The following is a 20,379-nucleotide window of genomic DNA, read 5'->3' as shown; positions in this document are numbered from 1 at the left end:
CAGGCGTTATTTGGGATGTGTCTTGGTAGGTGTAGAAGGTTTCTGCAAAATTCTACATGGAATTTCTCAATTGGGTGATTGTCCCAGTCAGTAAATTTTAAATGTCTACTGAGCGGGCCCCATATTTCGCTGCAGTATAGAGCGATGGGTTCTAATACTGATTTGAATATTTTTAACCAAATTTTAATTGGAATGTCTGTTTTGATTTTTCTTTTAATTGCATAAAATGCTCTTCTTGATTTGTCTCTCAGCTCATTCACACCCATTTGAAAACTACCTGATGAACTAATATTGAGACCTATGTGTAGTTTTTCAAATGTTCTAATTTAACTGTATTTAGATAGAATCGATGTTTACTGTAATTCCCAGATCTTTTCTGGAAAATCTGAATTTTGATTTAGGTTGACAGTCAGAGCCGATGTCTGACAGAAACTGTGCAGGAGGTCCAGGTGTTGTTGTAGGCCTTCTTTTGTAGGGGACAGCAGGACTACATCATCAGCATAACAAACATTTGATGTCAGTATCTCCCAGAATGATACCAGGGGATGTAGATTAGAAAGTTCCAGATTTTTTGCCAATTCATTTATATAAATGTTGAACAGAGTCGGGGACAGGCAAAAACAAACTCTGACTTTAGTAAATGTATAAGGAAGTGTAAGCATCAAAATATATTTAAAGTTCCAACATTAAAACTACTCATTATGCAGAATGGATCATTTCAGAATCATACATATTAGGCTATATCATTGGATTGGATTCATTAATGTATTAAGGTTTATGTGGAGCTAATTTGAATATGATAAAGGCACACATGCTATCTTTTGTGTATCATTCTAGCTATAAAACAAAAATGCAGCGCCACCCCTTATGCTGAGTTCGGTACTGCACAGACTACTTACAACAGGCGGAGAAGGAAGGAGGCGTGAGTGAGTGTGACACTACGCTAACGTCGTTTTCGGCTGACCGAAAACAACCCCAGTGTGTGTTGGCGGTCAGTAAAACAGGTACACAGTGGATTTTAAAACAATACTGAATGTGTTGTGCAGCTGTATTTCATGGTTTGTTGTTTAAAGAGGCGGCAACGTTACAATACACGCGTTGTTCCTAACGTCTTTGCGTTCTAGCTAGGCTAGGCTAGCTGTGATGCTAACTGGCTAACAGCAGGCAGAATAACGTTAGGCCCAGGCTGTATGCGCAATCAGGCCGATGTGTATGCTAACAAACTCTTCGATAACTTTGAAACATTGCCATTTCACACCTTTTAAGCGATATGAAGGAGGAGAAATGTCAGAATTAAATTAAGTTTAAAATACAAACAGTGCTGGGGTATAACTTTAATGACAACGACAGTATTATATAGTTAGCTAGCTACATAGCTAGATACTATGGTTAGCTACGTTAGCACTTTAGGTGCAGGCGGTTTATCCGCTACTGTTAACGTTAATCTACAAACACAGCTAGCTAATGCATGTTAAACGGAAATGCAATTAACTTAACATCAAAGCTCAAACATAACATGGTTGTGCCATTTGATAATATACAGTAGCTGTATTATATTATACAGTCACAAATGGTGGCTGCAATAAACTCTGTCTAACAAGGTAATTGGAAGTTTAGAAAAGCATTGGCAGTACTGTGCAAACATGTATCAGCTTTTATTTTGTCTGTTTAGTTTGTTGGCTTAAATGCCACTTTCCTTTGCAACACGAAATGGTATTTGCTACGGTCAGGGCCACGTTAAGACACACAGGACTGACTAAAACCATCAATTTAGCGTACATAAGTAAGTACATAACTAAGTAGCTAAGTATTTAGTTAGGACTGAGTGATGAGGAACACATACCAGTAAATATATGAATATAAGTTATTTGATATCAATAAATATATTACCTAGACATGTTTGTTGAAAAATCTCATTGTTATCTCCTTTCACTTTTGAGTATTTCAGAGAAAAAATATAAAATAAATCTAACTACTTAGGGCTGCAGCTAACTATTTTTTTCATTGTCGATTAATCTGAGGATGAGTTGTTTGGTCTATAAAATGTCAGAAAATGGTGAAAAATGTTACATGTGTTTTCCAAAAGCCCAAGATGACATCCTCAAATGTCTTTGTTTTGTCCACAACTCAAAGATGTTCAGTTTACTGTCATAGAGGAATGAAGAAACTATAAAATATTGACATTTAAGATGCTGGAATCAAATCATTTTTACTTTTGTTGATCCTCTGCATTATGCTCTCAGATGTAATGATTGTGGTTTATTTTGGAAATGACTGCTGTAAACAGTAGGGGCGTTATGTTTAAAATATTTATATTAGAAGTTATGTGGGAACCAGATATTTAAAGTTATCTCAGAAGAGCTCTGTCTGTGCAGCTTGTCCCAGTCAAATATTTATTTTAAGAAAAAACATCTTTTGTACATCTGACTTTTGTCTCTTTCCATTGTTGTCCTACATTTCCTCATGTCCTTGTGTGCTCCCTCTTTCTCCTTTCCCATGTTTTTTCCCTCTTTGCCTCACTACAGCAGCCGTGCCCCGCCGCGCCCCCACCCCCAGCGGTGCCGTCATGTGGCAAGAGGCCCGCAAACATGAGCGCAAGCTCCGTGGCATGATGGTAGATTACAAGCGCAGAGGGGAGCGACGACGAGAGTACTATGAGAAGATAGTAAGAGACTTCTATCTATCTATCTATCTATCTATCTATCTATCTATCTATCTGAGCAATGTATGCAGAGATACTTTAATATTATTTCTGCTACAGGGGAGCTATGTGGAAGCAAGCCTTAGCAGATCTGATGCTCTGGGCCCAAAGTGCTCTGAGCTTTCTCTAAAAAGATGAGATCTGGAGCACACAGTTACCATAGTGATGGTGATGAGCTCATCGGAGAGCAGTGAACACAGATAGACATTCCCTATTGGAAAAAACATTTGTTTATAAACTAGGGCTGCACTTTATGACGATAAATGAACGATAATTAAAAAAAATTGTGATTTGACGGCTGACGCTGCGTTTTTGTTTTGTTTTTTTGTATAAAGTTTAAAAAAAAAACACTTTTGCATGATAAAATGTAAATAGACTATACAATCTATTTCTTAACTGCTAATTAACTTGTTAGTCCTGTGGACTTGTGTCAGTCCCGCAAGCGATTTCAGGAAAGTGGCTGCATGTGTCTGACAATGCACAAAACGTCAACACTGGTACAAGCCTACAACTGTCCGCGGACACGGAGTGTGGAAAGTGTGTCAGAGCCTCCCAGACGGGTTTCCTGCTTGTCGGTCAACGGTTGATGATGGGTTAACATTTAATTTCAATTGTACTTTCTTTTGCAAGGCTGGCTGCCAAAAATCGCCACTTACTAGCTAATTAATTAGCCTGAGTTAAATGCTAGCTATCAGTAAACAGAAGGTGGTGGTAGTTATAAAACTGAAGAATGCAGAACATAAGACTGCCTTTCCCACTAATAATCTGGAATATGCAGCCTCTGACCTGAAATTCTGGGGTATTGAACATATATTTTTATGACATATTTATGTATGCTGTGAAAATGTGGCATTGGCTAGACGTAAGAAACAATGGCCCAATCCCAAAGTGAGCCCTGAGGACTAAGGACTCACAGACTTAAGTGATCTCAGGTACTAAGTGAGCGAGTGTGTGAGGCCACATAGGCTCGGATAGGTATAAATGGGATTGGGACGGCGCTTCACGAGATCACATGTTACCTTGGCGACGTTTAATAACAAAGATGTTGCTAACACTTGCCGGTTTGGGAATTGTCCTTTTAAGTTTGTTGCTTTTCACACGGCCGAGGCCCAGGAGACGGCTGCCTGAATCCAAACTCTTGTTTTACGAGCAGGACAACAGGTTGGTCCGTTCCGTGTGCGGTCGCGGTGGTGTTGTTTACCTTCGTAATTTCCGGATTTCCCTATCGTCTCCGCGGTAAACGTCACAACGCTTTGAACTGTGGGTAATTCCCTTTGGTGAAGTCTGCATCGATGCAGACTTACGGAAAGGGCTCGGTAAGTGTGTACTCAAACCCTCACGCCCTTTGAAATTCCACATTGGGACAACCCTAAGCCCTGACGAATTTCGCGAGAACGCGCACCAAAGTCCGTGAGTCTGTGAGTCCGGACATTGGGATTGGGCCAATGAGAGACAGCTATAAGCTGGGCATAGGCACTTTAAACGTCTAGACCACCACTACCTCTTCTTGCTCTGATGAAGACATGCTTATGTCGAAACCGTACCTTTTTATTAAAAGCTCTTAATCGTTTGCTCCAGATCTCATCTCTCTTTATCCTGCCTCTGTTGTTCTGTCTGTTAAGGCACAGGTCTGAGCTTTAAGTTGGCTGATGCGTTGGCTGAGACTCCTTCACCTCCTGTTGGCCTTCTATTTCTGACAGTTTGCTTTTATTCTAGCTGTCTACACGGAGCCTAATTTAGACCTGAGATGACACATGAATGCAATAAGCTCTCTTGCATCAGTATTTTTAACAAACAAAAAAAATGTGTAAGTTGAGTATAGCCTCACTTCACAAGACACTGTAAAGCACTACGTAGACAAGCCTAAATTGTCCTTCCGGTTTTAATAGAAAATGAAATTGAGGAGTTAATGGGCTGTACTTGGTACAAGGTGAAACTCGGAAAATTAGAGTATCGTGCAATAAGTATTAAGTTATTTCAGTAATTCAACTTAAAAGGTGAAACTAATATATTATATTGACTCATTACATTCAAAGCGAGATATTACAAGCCTTTATTTGATATAATTTTGATGATTATGGCTTACAGCTTATGAAAACTCCAAATTCAAAATCTCAGAAAATTAGAATATTGTGAAAAGGTTCAATATTGTAGGCTCAAAGTGTCCCACTCTAATCAGCTAATTAATCCAAAACACCTGCAAAGGGTTCCTGAGCCTTTATATGGTCTCTCAGTCTGGTTCAGTAGAATTCACAATCATGGGCGAGACTGCTGACCTGACAGTTATGCAGAAAACCATCATTGACACCCTCCACAAGGAGGGAAAGCCTCAAAAGGTAATTGCAAAAGAAGTTGGATGTTCTCAAAGCACATTGATAGAAAGTTAAGTGGAAGGAAAAGTGTGGAAGGAAAAAGGTGCACAAGCAGAAGGGATGACTGCACTCTGGAGAGGATTGTCAGGAAAAGGCCATTCAAAGGTGTGTTGGAGCTTCACAAGGAGTGGACTGAGGCTGGAGTTACTGCATCAAGAGCCACCACACACAAACGTGTCCAGGACATGGGCTTCAAATGTCGTATTCCTCTTGTCAAGCCGCTCCTGAACAACAGACAACGCCTGGTCTGTTGCTCAGTGGTCCAAACTCCTCTTTTCTGATGAGAGCAAATTTTGCATCTCATTTGGAAACCAAGGTCCCAGAGTCTGGAGGAAGAATGGAGAGGCACCCAATCCAAGATGCTTGAAGTCCAGTGTAAAATTTTCACAGTCTGTGTTGATTTGGGGAGCCATGTCATCTGCTGGTGTTGGTCCACTCTGCTTTATTAAGTCCAGAGTCAACGCAGCCGTCTACCAGGACATTTTAGAGCACATGCTTCCTTCAGCAGACACGCTTTATGGAGATGCTGACTTCACCTGCCCACACTGCCAAAACTACCAAAACCTTGTTCAATGACCATGGGATTACTGTGCTTGATTGGCCAGCAAACTCGCCTGACCTGAACCCCATAGATAATCTATGGGGCATTGCCAAGAGAAAGATTAGAGACATGAGACCGAACAATGCTGAAGGGCGCTACTGAAGCATCCTGGTCTTTCATAACACCTCAGCAGTGCCACAGGCTGATAGCATCCATGCCACGCCGCATTGAGGCAGTAATTCATGCAAAAGGGGCCCAAACCAAGTACTGAGTACACATGCATGATTATACTTTTCAGAGGGCAGACATTTCTGCATTTAAAATAGTTTTTCTTTTAATTGATTTCATGAAATGGTCTAATTTTCTGAGATTTAGAATTTGTTTTTTTTTTATAAGCTGTAAGCCATAATCACCAAAATCATAACAAATAAAGGCTTGTAATATCTTGCTTTGCATGTAATGAGTCTATATAATAGTTTCACCTTTTTAAGTTGAATTACTGAAATAAATGAACTCTTGCACGATATTCTAATTTTATATAGCTTTAACTATTTGGTTAGTTACTTTATTTAGTTAGATATAAGATGCTATTTTATTGCATATACTGCCCCTTATTTTGTTTCAACAGAAAAAAGATCCAGCTCAGTTTCTCCAGGTTCATGGCCGAGCCTACAAGATCCATCTGGATCCTGCTGTGGCGCTGGCTGCTGAGAGCCCCATCAACATGTGAGGAAAAACACACACACGCGCACCAGATGTGCAGTGTTTTTGGGATCTTGCTGATCAGATTATACTCTTTTCTCTCGTTTGTGAAAAGGATGCCATGGCAAGGAGATGCCAACAACATGATTGACAGGTTTGATGTACGGGCTCACCTGGACTACATCCCCACCTACACACCTCCACTGCTCAACACTTCGTAAGTCTTAAAATAAGTTAAAGTCACATCTAACTAGGGCTGAACGATTAATTGCATTTGCAATAATCTCACGATATATTAAACCGCGATTTCCTAAGCGCAAAGGCTGCGATTTGGTCACGTGGCTCGCGAGAGCAAAGCAGTCTGCACTCCATAGAGAAAGCATCAACTTGGCATACTACCACTACGCCGTACCTTGACCTGTTGTAAGCCTCAGGCTTGAAAGAAACTTTAGTCCCAAATAGCTGTTTGTCAAGTAAGCAAAATACCACCCGACAGGCATCACTCTCGGAAATGTTTGAAAGCATAATGTTAACTCAATATGAACATACTTTAAAACGGAACGAGGAAATTACTCAAGCAGTAACGGAGTTTTTCGCTTAAGACATGATGCCCCTTAGTACGGTCACCAAGCTTGGGTTCATGGCTGCACAGAGCGTCTGTTTGTTTTAGAGTCTGGAGATGTTTTTAAGATGAAAAAAGGCAGATTTGGTGATAGATTTGATGTGAGTATGAAGTACACTGACCGGAGCTGGATCGGAGCGGGAGTTGCTAAGATTTCTCTCCTTTTTATTATTTATATATATATATATATATATGTATGTGTGTATGTGTATATGTGTGTATGTGTGTATATATATATATGTGTATATGTGTATATATATATGTGTGTGTGTGTATATATATATATATATAATTATTTTTTTTTTTTTTTAAATCCTTCAGCCCTACATTTAACCCCAGAATCTGACTGCTGTGAATATTTTTTTGTTTAATTTTTTGCCTTACATTTAACTGACATTCATCACAGTTTATTCATTTTGCAATTAATGTCTACCACAAATATAGTTTATTTGTTTGTTATATTTTAACAAACCAATAAACATGCAACATTGCACTATTTTATGACTTTATTTAATATATCCTATTATATAATTTATTTAGAGTCCCATTTTTATTTGCATGGTTTTTTTTTTCTACATATTGAGCATTGTTGGAGGGAGCCTGAAATCTAACATTTTCATTGCCATCAACTGTTTCTATGTATTTGTTTGTGCATATGACAATAAAGAAAATCAAACTTGTTATATACAATATAATCGTTAAGTAATTAAAAAAGGTCATCGATGAAATTGTCTTTTCATTTTCTTCTTCTGCACTGCTTCAGGCTCTGTTAAAAACCAAAATGCTCAGAAAAAGGTGGTCAAATATAAAACAACCTTCGACTCTTTGTCTCGTACAGAACCCCAGAGCAGGAGATGGAGGAGAGAAAGTCCAATTATGAGCGATACAGAGGCCTAGTGCAGAATGACTTTGCCAACAGTAAGTATCACAAACTTCATACATTACGTTAACATTTGGTTTCATGTTGCAACACTGTGTTCTTAATGTTGCCTATTATAGTCTGTTAACCTGCCCTCGGTGGGTATATTTTGCAATTGTGTTGTGCTCTTAAATTCTCTGCTGTCCTCCTACAGTCTCTGAGGAGCAGTGTTTATACCAGATATACCTGGATGAGCTGTACGGTGGCCTGCAGAAACCAAATGAGGATGAGAAGAAAAAGTATGTCATTGTAATGTTGTAAAAATGGTTGTTTCATCCCCACTGTGCATTTAAATCCATGGGTCTTAGAGTGTCTTGGTTGGCTATGTATTAATAAATCCTCCCCGTTGTACAGACTGGCTGAAAAGAAGGCCACTATTGGTTACACCTACGAAGACAGCACTGTGACGGAGCCTGACCCTGAGTCAGAGAAAGATGAAGAGAATTCAGAAAACAGTGAATCCGAAGAGGATGAGGGCATCCCAGATATTGGTGAGGAAATGGGTTTGGCACACAGATTTACGCATCAGGAAAATAAAAACTTCAGAGGCAAACCCCCAAAAAACAACAGTTATGCAGCTTCAGAAACAGGATGCAGAGCAGAAATGTGCACCTGGGTATAACAACCGCCTTCATTAAATATATGTAGAAATAATAATTCAACAACAAATAATGGCACGGCAACTCAATGATATTTTCTTCTTTATTTTTCACCTACTTATTTCAGGATCCTCTGTATATCATGTAGGGCTGTCCCAAGCGATTATTTTTTCGATAAATTTTTCAATGAGCGATTATTTTCCCATTGCTCAATTATTAATAATTTACACAAAACTAATTTCAATAAGGTTCAAATCTCTATTTATTAAAATTGTTTAACACTGCACTGTTAAAGTAAAATTAATGTTTAGTGCAACCTGAAGCCAGATGTAGGCTATAAATCCAACCACAAAATAAAATCACTTTCAGGAGGAATACAAAAATAAAAACAAAGTAAACAGAGCAAGTGCAAAAAGACTAGTGTATGAGAGATTAACCTGTATTTGCTTTTTTAACAGTAGGTAAAATAATGAATACGCTCTTGTTTAACATCCAAGCTCTTTACCCTTTAATTTAACTTTAATTATTTGTATCTAAGGGCTGGTTAAGCACTGTAGGGAGGAGAAGTTGGACAGTTTTTTTTTGTCTCGTTCCAGTGATTGGCACATCTGGGTGATGGCGTCGGATATGTGTTAGCATGTTAGATGTATTACTACTCACATACCCAACAACTGCTGAACAACGCCGACACACAGTCCTCGTCTTATCCACCACACTCTCGCCTGTAGCCTACTACTGTAACTGGACCCGAAGACCGACGTTTTCGAGGCGGGGACGGCATGAGACGAGAATACATGACACGGGAGGCTCCAGACTGCAGCCATATAGTCTCGAAGTTTTGCCAAACTTGCGATCTTAAGGCCGGCGGGGAACTCTTGTGGGTCGCCACCACTCGCCATACATGTCCTTTCGTGTTGCTATCTCTAAGTCACTCACTGGACCATCGACCTGACAAAAAACTGCTTGTAGGCGGAGCATGAGGCGGAGGAGCTTGGCTAGCTTCAGAACTAAGGCGGGGCTACAGATCAGGTGTCCCTAGAACCTGCGTATCTAACAGTAGTTCCGCATTACATTAGTTCCACATTACATTAATTAATTTGCACGCAAGTTTTATTTATTTATTTTATTTAGTGACGCGTCGACGCAAATTATTTGGGTCGACGCATTTATGTAATCGATGACGTCGACGAATCGTCCCAGCCCTAATATCATGTTTTTGTGTTAAAAAGCTTTGTGTCATGTTGTGTGTCCGTACAGATGTGGAGGTTGATGTGGATGAGTTGAACCAGGAACAAGTGTTGGACCTCAACAAAATGGCAACCCCATATGGAATGGCTGAAGGAGACTTTGTTAGGTAACATCTCAGTAATTGTATCAGTGTCTTAAAGGTCAAATGTAGAGCAAAGCAAAGCTCCGTAATGTGCTATGATACTGCTGTCTGAGTTTTGTTTACATAAACAAATGAGAAATTCAGTGGTGAAACGGTCTTGGTAGAATTTTAGTCGATCTTAATTTTGTTTAAGCAATTGGCTGGTGAGATAAATTATTACATTTTAAATAAATGATTTAAATTTGATCATATCACCTTAGCAATAAACAAGTCGTTCTTTAATGTCGCAGACTGTCGTTTTGTGGTCTAAGTATCTGTTTAGGCACCATTTAGGCACCGGTATCAGAAAAAAACTAAATGATACCCAACCCTAGTTGTCAGACACTAATGATAACGATTTGAGCCCGTCAGTGGCAGAAACGAGCACTTTTAGTTAACGCACATTAACATTGCATGATTTCCCCGTGTGATTACATTGCAGCCTGGTTCACAGCTGTCGGCTGCAGCGCTCTCACTCAATACTGGATCAGTTTAAAAAAATTGTTATCACCATTAGTCTTACACGTAGGAAAATAGCGCCCAGGTTGAACAATACTCATGTTTCTACTTAACGCAGTGAGGAGACCAAAACCCCCCAAAAAAATCATTGTCAGTGTAGCCACAACCTTATTGGGCTTCATCACGTAGAACTCATTATCAATCAAAAACCTATAAGAGCAGTGTTTCCCACAGGTTGAGAATTAACTTGTGGAGGTGGGTGGCGCAGAATCTGACGGCGTGGTGTGTGATGGTTGTTCAGTAGTAAACGAGTCACACAAACTATTTTTTAAAAAATGACTCCATAAGACAGTTAAGAAAGAAAGAACTATTAACATATTAAACCAGACTAGAAGATGAAGTGTAGCCTATGATGTGCTTTGTCAATTAAATCTGGTTGGCTTGTCAATTTAATTTTAAGGTTCAGCAGATAAAATACCTGATTAATGTTACCCGGACCTGAAATGTTATATGTATTAACAACTTAACTTTAAAACCATACTATGATCCATACAGAAAGTTGTGTTATTGTAAATCTTAGCTGGTTGGTTAGCATTTAGCTCCAGTTAAGTCCATTATATAGATCAGCTCGAGTGGCGCACACTACTGCGGAGAGGGTGAACAACCAGACTCTGTTTATGGCGCTTTCACAGCGGTGTGGCTGCAGCACTTTTACTGTTTATCAGTACATTTAATCCAGCAAGCCACAACACCACAAGCAGCATGCTGCGCTGTGTCATGCACACGGCGCGCGACTTCACGAGGGGAAGGGGCTGGAGGCTGGTGGTCTGTGTGTATAAAATTACATTGTTACTTGGGGGGGGGGGCTAATCCGGATTTTATCTACCTGGGCGGGCCACCCAAGTTTAACCTGTGTATGGGAAACACTTGAGAGTGATATAATTAATTTGTATGGGATATATTGAACACTGTAGCCAAAAACCTTTTTGTGAATGCATTCACAGGCTCTGACAAGTAGTTTAGTGTGTTGCAGTCACTAAGCATGCTCGCGGATGTGGTTTTGAACTGAGAGGAATAAATTGAACTTCCATGTTCATAGGAATGAAGGAATAGTTTACCCAAAATCAATTGTATGGCTCGGTTGTCTGCTTTTCATGCTTATATTATATTTATATATATATATATTAAATGACTAAACATTTTACACTGTTGACATAATGATTATTTATTGTAACACTATTAACATGATACCTGTTTATTAGGATGTTGAGGAAAGACAAGGAGGAAGTGGAGGCCATCAAACATGCCAAGGCTCTGGAGGCGGAGAAGGCCATGTATTCTGTAAGATAACATCCGCTGAGGTGTGTGTGTCTGTGATTGGTATATTAGACTCTTTGAGTGACATATTTGATCATTTCAGGGCCGGCGTTCTCGCAGACAAAGGAGAGAGTTCAGAGAGAAGAGACTAAAAGGTAGACAGATCAGCCCACCAAGGTAAATTATCTTATTCTTTTATAGGTTTTATTATATTTTTTCATTAAATGTCCACTTACCTCATAGCACGTTTAACTTATGTCCTCATTCTCCTGTTTATCAGCTATGCCAGGAGAGACAGCCCAACATACGATCCCTATAAACGGTGTGCTGATTATTTTGTCCTTCTCGTTCTTAATTTCCAGATTTAGTTGAGTCTGTATGTATGTTTGAACTTCATTTTCTAATCTCTCTTTCAGGCCAGAGTCGGAGTCTAGCTCTGAGTCGCGGTCACGCTCTCGTTCTCCCGGTCCAGAGAAGATCACCTTCATCACCAGCTATGGAGGCAGCGATGATGAGGCTGCAGCAGCAGCTGCTGCAGCAGCAGCAGCAGCAGCAGCAGCAACAACACAAACAGCCGCTCCTCACTCTGGACACGCCCCCTCCAACTTGCAGCACCCTGCAGGTCATAGCAGGGGCTCCCGGTCGGTAACTTTCCGTCTTCCTGGCTTTTCATAGTTATTTTCTTCTTACAGTCAAATTGTTGTTAGAATGACCACAGCTGTTGAGGCAGAAAGAATACTGATGATGAAATACAGATTTTTGTGGTAGGTGAGGTGGATAACAGTTTTTAAATCAACTAAAATGTCAGTGCAAAGACTTCTATATTCTACTACTTCCTATTCTGCATGTGCTCAGAGAAAATGTGCTTGATTGGATAGTTTTTGAGTAGAGCAATGCCAGTATATGAGATTTTGATACTTGCTTATTTATACCTCTCTACAAAGTCAAGCATGTGACCGTAAAACAATTTAAAAACGAGAAAACGAAGTATTCTGAAGATAGCCTAGGTGCTGGGCTGGTGTTGTTACTAAAACTGCGTGTCTCTGTTTGTCCAGGAGACGAAGGTCATCCTCCAGTCGCTCCCCTTCCTCCTCCTCCCGCTCCTCATCTCGGTCTTCCTCTCGCTCTTCTTCCCGTTCACGTCGTGCCAGACGTGGACGCGGGGGAAGGGAGGGGCGGCGATCCCGGACCCGCTCACGGTCGAGACGGCATTCCAGATCTCACTCCCGGGGTAGAGGAGGAAACGGAGGGGCCGCATCCTGGAGGAGACGTGACCGGACACGATCGCGGTCTAACGACAGAGAGCGAGAGAGGGACAGAGACAGGGACCGTGACAGGAGACGATACTCGTCGCGCAGGCGGACAAGGTAAGACTCCCCTATGTCTCCCAACAGTGCTTTAGTTATTGTTTTACAACACGCATGTCATCGATACAAGCTCTCTTTCTGTCAACTGTTAGGTCCCGTTCCAGCTCACGGCAGGGGGGCAGTTCGAGGCGAAGGGGTCGGAGCAGTGGAGGCCACCGGCGGGGAGACAGCGGTAGCCGCAGTCCCTCTCAGTCCCCCAGTCGCCCCAACCACAGTCCCTCCCCTCACAGAGGAGCCCAGCCCTCTACCAACACCGTCTGTGACAAGCTAAGAAAGTAAGAAGATATTTAAACACTGTGGCAAAGACCACTACACTGAAAAACTGTTGGAAAAATATCTTAACTCTTGAGGAGAGGCAATAGCTGAGGCTGCATCATAATCATTCAGCACCATTTTACCCACCTGGGAATATTACACTCTGCAGTTCATCACCAAAATGTAAACTTTTCTTTGAATATACCCAAGAGTGGTATAATTTAAAGGTCCAATGTGTAGGAATTACTACTATAAAACGGTTTACTGTTTACGTATTACAGCTACGGTAGCCTTCAAGCTTCAAAAAGCCGGTCTCTTGCTCTTTTCAATATCCTTTTTCTTATTCTGGGCGAAGAAGACTCCTGTTCCTGAAATTTGGATTTTGAATACGTGTGGTCCTCCCATGTTTTCTTATTCAAACTTGCCGGGGCCGTGAAGCTACGATACCCATTAGCAGCATTAGCAGCACCTGTGAGTTTTCATGTGACAGCGAAAACGCGAAAGGCAGAGCAGTATGTCCTGTATGTCCCTTACCGGCTAACGTATTTCAAGATGGCGCATGAATATGGAGCGTCTACACCAGTTCATGTGAATGTAAAATTTCAAGCCAAAAAGAATACTTGGAATTGATGGAGGTAAATATTCATGAAAAAGGACAAGTTTGTCAACTGGCAACACAGATTTTGATAATGAACAACTAAACACGTTACACACTGGACCTTTTTAACGTGTAGCTGTATAGTATTTCATTTGAAGTCACTTTGAGAATTGCAATGTTTACTTCAGTGCTTTTTGAGCAGTGTTTGAGAGTGTTTGGTTATTGCCTTCACTTGAAACTGTTTATGAACACATTGACATTATGTTATTAGTTATTAAGCCATAAGAATAATTTATGAATGTATTATCATGTTTTTATTCCCCTATGTATACCATACCATGACATGATAAATAAACAATATTTTCTTTGATAGATAAAGATGTCTTCATCACCCCAGCTGATTGTCTTTTCTCTCCCTGTCTCCAGGCCTGATACTCCGGGTGGTAAAGAGACGGGAGCTGCCAAAGTCAGTAAGAATTTGATCTAGCTGGGTTTCTTGCTAAAGCCTACGCCTCCCTCATCCCTGACAGGCTGACATGGTTGTCCACCAGACTGGGATGTAGAAGCCATTGTTGCCCACAGAAAATAAAATGATGATGTGATTTTCTTTTTTTTTTTCTTTTTTTTTCCAACAAAGTGGACATGCACTGCAGTCAAATCCTTTCATCTATTTTTTTTTAATATCCATTACAGTATTCTTCACCTTCTCAAATGTTTTGCTATGAAGAATGTGAACTTGCAAACACTGAAAAATGACCGAGTTAATGCTGAATTAATGCTGCCATCTCTCTATGTAGTGAACATTTTAGCAGCCTGAAGTCATTATTGTCTTTATTGGGCTTTTAGTGTGGGTTGTGCATGCATGTATACATATACATGTGGGTGAGAGAGTGCAGCGTCTTTATATCCGTTTGTAGTCTCTTATAAGCATCAGTATGGCCCTAAGAGGAAAAGATGACCTCTTTTGCTACTGACCATGTCTTGTTACAACTTGTGAATCAGTATTGGCCAAGTGATCCTTCATAGTGACAGAAAAAGATTGATTAATCAGATGGGTGTGCTCTGGACAACCGTTTTTGGGCTTGTTTTAACAAGCAGCTGTGCACGCTCTTATTACTAAAATGAAGTGCTTTTTGTCCGGCATACAGATTGAAGACTTGAGATGAGAGTTAAAGAAATAGTTAGACATTTTGGGAAATACACTCTTGCAGAGAGTTGGACAGGATGATCGATACAACTCCCCTGTCTGTACACTAAATATGAAGCTACTGGGGGTAGTCTTATTAACTAAGCTTAATTAACACGTCTGTGTTTGTTTAATTTGTACAAACAGATGTGTAAAACAACATATCACTCTTATATGGTGTGTTATGTTCCTGCCTATTTCTAGATTAAACAAACCAGCTATAGTGTGTTAATTAGTGAGCTTTAGAGGTGCTAGTAGGTCAATATTGTTACCTTTGGACAGAGCCAGGCTCGCTGCTTCCTTCTGTTTCCAGCTAAGCTACCCGTAGTAGCTTCATATTTTGTGTACCGACATGAGAGTGGTATCAATCTTCTCATCTAACTCTGAACAAGAAAGGAAATATTTCCCAAAATGTCAGACTATTCTTTTAAGACTAAATAATGTATAATTTGTTGTTATATTCTAACATTCTGGACCATTTGCTGTTCTGAACCAGCTTCTCTTCTTACTGCATTTCCTGGCAAAGAAGAAAAGATTTGAATATACTTCCAAAAGTCAAATAGAGTTGAAGTTCTAATCTTCTTTGCACTGTTGTGACCTGCAGTTTTTCTTGCTTGGCCAGGTTTAAATGACCCAGTGATGGGTGTGTCAGTAACAAAATGCCACTGGCTCTTTCTGAACTTTCGGAATTCAACGGACCTAAACTTGCCCTTCTTTCACTTTCTGACCCTGTCTCCTTCTTCTGCTGTCCCACTCCCCTTATCTTTCTGACAGTGTATATATAAATATATTTAAGTACCGGTATAAAGGTTAATGTAACAGATCCTGTCCTGCTTCTAAACTATCCTACAGCAACAGTTAGCCTCTGTCCACACACACATATACATGCACAGGCAGCCAGTAAGATTCAAGTGTGCTTGTTGACTCAACAAACATCACACATAATACATTTATTTGCAGCCTTTTTAACTCCACCAGCTACTGTACATAAATGTGATAGAACCCAAATTGTATGACAGCACAATGCTTTTGATCTCTCTCTTACACACACTTACACACACAGACACTTTTATCAGGCTGTGAAAGGATGTGCTAACACAACTGTTTTGCCTGCAGCCCAAGATGACCCCACAGGAGCGGCTGAAGCTACGAATGCAGAAGGCGCTCAACAAGCAGTGTGAGTACAACTGAGCAGAGTGCATGTGTTTCTTGCACAAGTTAAGAAAACTGTTGAGATGTATCTGTTTTGTCACATTATGCTAATTACAAGTTGTTCAATTCAATTTCCTTTTTTTTTTTTTTTTTTTCTTCCCTTCTGCAGCCAAGGCGGATAAACGGGCTGCTCAGGTTAAGATCCAGCAGCAGGAACACAAACGACAGGTGTCTGTTTTTTTCTGTGCATGCACTTGAATTTCAGGCTGAAACAGAGACTCTGTTATCCTGTAACTACCCTCATTGCTACGTGTTTAATTTTACAGGAGCGAGAGGGAGAGCTACGAGCCATGGCACGCAAGATACGCATGAAGTAAGTGTGTGTGTGTGTGTGTGTGTGTGTGTGTGTGTGTACAGTTTGGTATTTGTGTGTTGCAACTGTCTGACCCAGAGGCTCTTTGTTTAGGGAGCGTGAGAGACGTGAGAAAGAGAGGGATGAATGGGAAAGACAGTACGGGCGACAGAGCCACTCGCCTTCTCCTTCCAAATATGGTAAGACTTTCTGATCACAAATATCCATATGAATCTAATATAATAATAATTTGGTTTAGTTGTGTGTGTGTGTTCTTGCATACTCAAACAGAAGTAACCACAATATCGAAATTAGCTAAACATCTGATTTGCTGGCCTCAGTGTCTGATTTGCTGCCCTCAGTTTCTGCTCTGACAGTTTTATAGGCTTTAAGATGTTCTGGCTTGCTATTGTTTTGATGGCTTCTCTGTGTCCTCTGTTCCTTCAGGCCGAGAGCACAACTCACACAGAAGGTATGTGAGAAGCCACAAGAGTCTGCACAGCTCCGATGAAGCAGAATGAATAATGGGAGTCTTTCACATTAATGCATAAACACTATCTTAAAGGCTCATTATAATGCCTTTATATGCAACACTAATGCTAATACTTGGCTTTTTCGTTGCTCAACTACAAAATCAGTGTGTCAAGTCTTGAGAGAGGTCAGGCCAAGAACGGAAATAATCCAGTACATGTTAAAGAAGTACTTTAATGCTGGAAAGAGGGTCTGTTCATAAAACTGGGTTGTCTATGCAGTAGAATGGCACAAACATTTTTGAAATTTGTGCTACATGACCAGACAAACCTGCAAAAAGAAGCTGTGATATTCCCTTTCGCTCAAAAGGTAGAAAACCTACAATTACTAGAATGCACTGCGCCGCACCGGACCACTAAACGCTCCCGCTGGTGGGTGACATAATGCGAAACCCATCGTGTCGCATTATTCACAGAGAATGGCGGCCAGCTGGTAACAAACTATCTCGTATAACAGTTAAACGGTAAGCTGAAATATCTTTCCAAAAACATTTTAGGTGAGAAAAACAGAACCATGGTTTATATTTGATCAGCGCTGCCTAGTCTTACAGTTTCATCTGTTTTTTTACCCTTTGTTTTTACAATACAGGAAACGGTATGGAGCCCACTTCCTGTTACCAAACTGTCATATTTCAGCCAAACGGTGCACTAAAATATATTTCTAAAAACATTTTAGGCGAAAGATAGGAAATACAGTAACCAAATCTTGAGAGAAAAGAGGGAGAGGGGCAGCTATCTCTCTCGATCTGCTTCTATACTCTTAGTGTCCGTATGCTTAAAGGTGCTCTAAGCGATGTCACGCGTTTTTTTAGGCTACAACATTTTTTTGTCACATACAGCAAACCTCTCACTATCTGCGAGCTGCCTGAACACTAAAAAAAAAAAAAAAAATGTTGTTGAGCCGTGTGTTGCCAATGCGCACATCGGTTTGAATTATGTTTTTATATTTTTTATTTGCTCTCACAATCGCTTACCACTGCAGGTTGCAACTGAAATAAAAGGCTAAAGCAACGACAGTTTATGGAAAACACAAGTGTAATTATGGTCAGATCTTGTGCCTGGACTGATGGGGAAATGATATTGATAAGCGTGATTTACACATAACAGCGTCGGCTATTTTTTTGCCAGCTTTCCTTCCTCTTTTAGGAAGCAGCGACTGTATTGCGTCTTGCCTGTAAAATTGTGTCTGTGTTCTTCATAATTATGTAGAATTATAGTTTGCTCTTACGTAAAATATGCGGCTCTGATAGGTGTTTGTGATTGGTCGTGCTGTGCAAACACCGCCTCTTTTATGTGAACGCGCGCGTCGCCGGATTGGGAAACCCTGGGTTGATTCAAGTAGTTGTTAACCACCGTCGTGACACAGCTTATGTGGGGCGGTTGTTAGGTGAAGCCGGGTAACTGAAATAAATCCAGGGCATGTTGATCTGGATTCGTAGTACAGGCCTCAGCACCACGAAACATAAGTCTTCCAGCGTTCCCGCCAATAACCGACAAGAAGGACTTGGGGGTGGGGGTTGGGGGTTTTAGTTTGCGGAAGCACTGAAGGCAGCGAGAGGGGACGGGATGAGGAGGAGGGAGATGTGAGCTAGCCTCGTTTTGTTTGAAAATACTTTGAATGTCAACAAGAAGTGCCGTCACCCAACGTCGCTTAGAGCACCTTTAAGTACAGTGTGTAGTTTGAACAGGCCCTAGGGCCAGCAGCAAACTTCCAAGTGAAGCATCTTGTGTCAAACACATCACTTAGTGGTTGTCCTGCTGGCCTGTGAGCAGATCTGGGCACTGGTAAGATGGAGGGACGTTTACCGTAGTTAATTTACACATAATACCAACAATATTATGATACAAAGTTGGTTGAATATCGGCAAAGTATCCCTTTAAAATCTAAATTGAGAGAATATACCTCCAAACTTGTCCCTCCAATTCATTGAGTATTCTTTTTTTACATTTAGAAAGGTTTTATATTCAAGTGTTAAGTAGAGCCCAACTGCATTAATGCCCATATTTAAGATTTAAAAAAGATGATTTGTTTTTGTAATTTTTTTTTTTAAAGAATTGTAACCAAATTATTGTTCTCAATTAATTTTACAGTTGTAATGGAGACACCGTTTCTTAATTACCTTAAACATATCTTTGGCCTTTCTGTGCTTAATACACCAACATATACACCAGTATATCTGCAGTATTCTAATGTGTATATATATTATTTCTTTTCCCCCCCAGGAGGTCACGGTCACGGTCTCGGTCACGGAGTCCATACTACAGATACTGAGCAGCGTAAAACATCCTACAGTATCTTTTTAGTAAAGGACTGTCATTGGCGCACATACTGTCCAACAAACGGCCTAATAACATGGAAATATGAAGAGATGGACTGACTATGGCACATATCTTTACCTGAACGCTATGTTCTCTGGTATGTGTCTACAGAATATAACATTTTGGCTGTGATACCTTTTTAGTTTCACTAATTACACCACTGATTGGTTGAGCCAAGCGTAATTTGTTCTGCCCGTTTCCTTTTTGCTTCATCTTGTAAAGACACTGCAGGTCTATTAAATGAGTTTCTGGTTTCTTCTTTTGCATGCTCCTTTTTTCTTTTTCTGCCTGAACACTTCTTCTCATTTCTTCGTTTGCATTTCAAAGTACATAGTACTAAGCAATCCATCAGCCTTTTACTTTTCTCTAACAAACACTCACACTAAAGACCATTTTAAACAACTTTCATGAGCTATTTATATACATCCATTTCAAACTTCTTTATTAAAGAATACACAGTTCATCTCTATCTACCACTCTTTTTATACTCTGTCCTCTGCCAACCGGTAACAGCAGCAACAAATAACTTTTTGTTGTCGGTAATGTGGAATGTTAAATACAGAAAAACAAATAAAACTGACTTTGAAATTATTTGTTCATTTTTTTTCTTTCTAACCTTTATAATCCCTGTTGCTTTTTATGTTTTACACAAAGAAATGCTGTACATTTGGATTTAGTAAAATACTAAATATAGTTGAATATTTGCTCAAATGTTGATTCAAAATATGCTACATGATTCAGTAGGCTATATGCTCACTGAAGTTTTTCACACAGGGTTGCAGTTTATTTCTTATCAGTAGGTGGCGACAAATCTTAATATTTGAGCGGACAACGCTTCACTGCACCTTGTGTTACTGTCACTCTGTGACTTCTGAGGCATTTTCGTTTTTTCTGCGTTTAATGGTTGTATAACAGTCCCAGATCAACACTGGTCAACAAGAAAAGGAGAAATGAGTGCTCCGCTGGTTTTAGTTTTTAGTTTGGAGACACCTGTGGGAAACCAACCAAGTTCCTCTGAG

At 40.2% G+C, this 20,379-nt stretch overlaps 1 protein-coding gene across 3 annotated transcripts; it reads left to right on the top strand.

Annotated features, from left to right (window-relative positions):
- Window positions 1–884: 884 nt before the first annotated feature.
- Window positions 885–19,951, top strand: LOC120573640 (CLK4-associating serine/arginine rich protein). Of its 3 annotated transcripts, none has more exons than XM_039823530.1 (21): window positions 885–1,004; window positions 2,526–2,665; window positions 6,243–6,340; window positions 6,432–6,533; window positions 7,777–7,856; window positions 8,012–8,096; window positions 8,212–8,348; window positions 9,714–9,810; window positions 11,547–11,625; window positions 11,705–11,778; window positions 11,882–11,923; window positions 12,018–12,242; window positions 12,657–12,968; window positions 13,061–13,243; window positions 14,248–14,287; window positions 16,124–16,184; window positions 16,329–16,387; window positions 16,486–16,532; window positions 16,626–16,711; window positions 16,959–16,983; window positions 19,265–19,951. In XM_039823530.1, exons 2-21 carry the CDS (start codon window positions 2,567–2,569, stop codon window positions 19,311–19,313), a joined length of 1,980 nt encoding a protein of 659 aa, XP_039679464.1. In that variant the 5' UTR covers window positions 885–1,004; window positions 2,526–2,566; the 3' UTR covers window positions 19,314–19,951. The 3 variants fall into 3 exon arrangements, 2 of the variants coding, with proteins under 2 accessions (XP_039679464.1, XP_039679455.1); XM_039823521.1 differs by having other exon boundaries at window positions 16,959–17,038; XR_005641741.1 differs by lacking the exons at window positions 16,959–16,983; window positions 19,265–19,951 and having other exon boundaries at window positions 14,248–14,291; window positions 16,626–16,710.
- The last annotated feature ends 428 nt before the right edge of the window (window positions 19,952–20,379 follow it).

This window comes from Perca fluviatilis, chromosome 2 (assembly GCF_010015445.1).
Source record: "Perca fluviatilis chromosome 2, GENO_Pfluv_1.0, whole genome shotgun sequence".
NCBI classification, from domain to species: Eukaryota; Metazoa; Chordata; class Actinopteri; order Perciformes; family Percidae; genus Perca; species Perca fluviatilis.
Note: the sequence above shows the minus strand (reverse complement) of the source record. Positions and strands in the feature narration are given on the sequence as shown.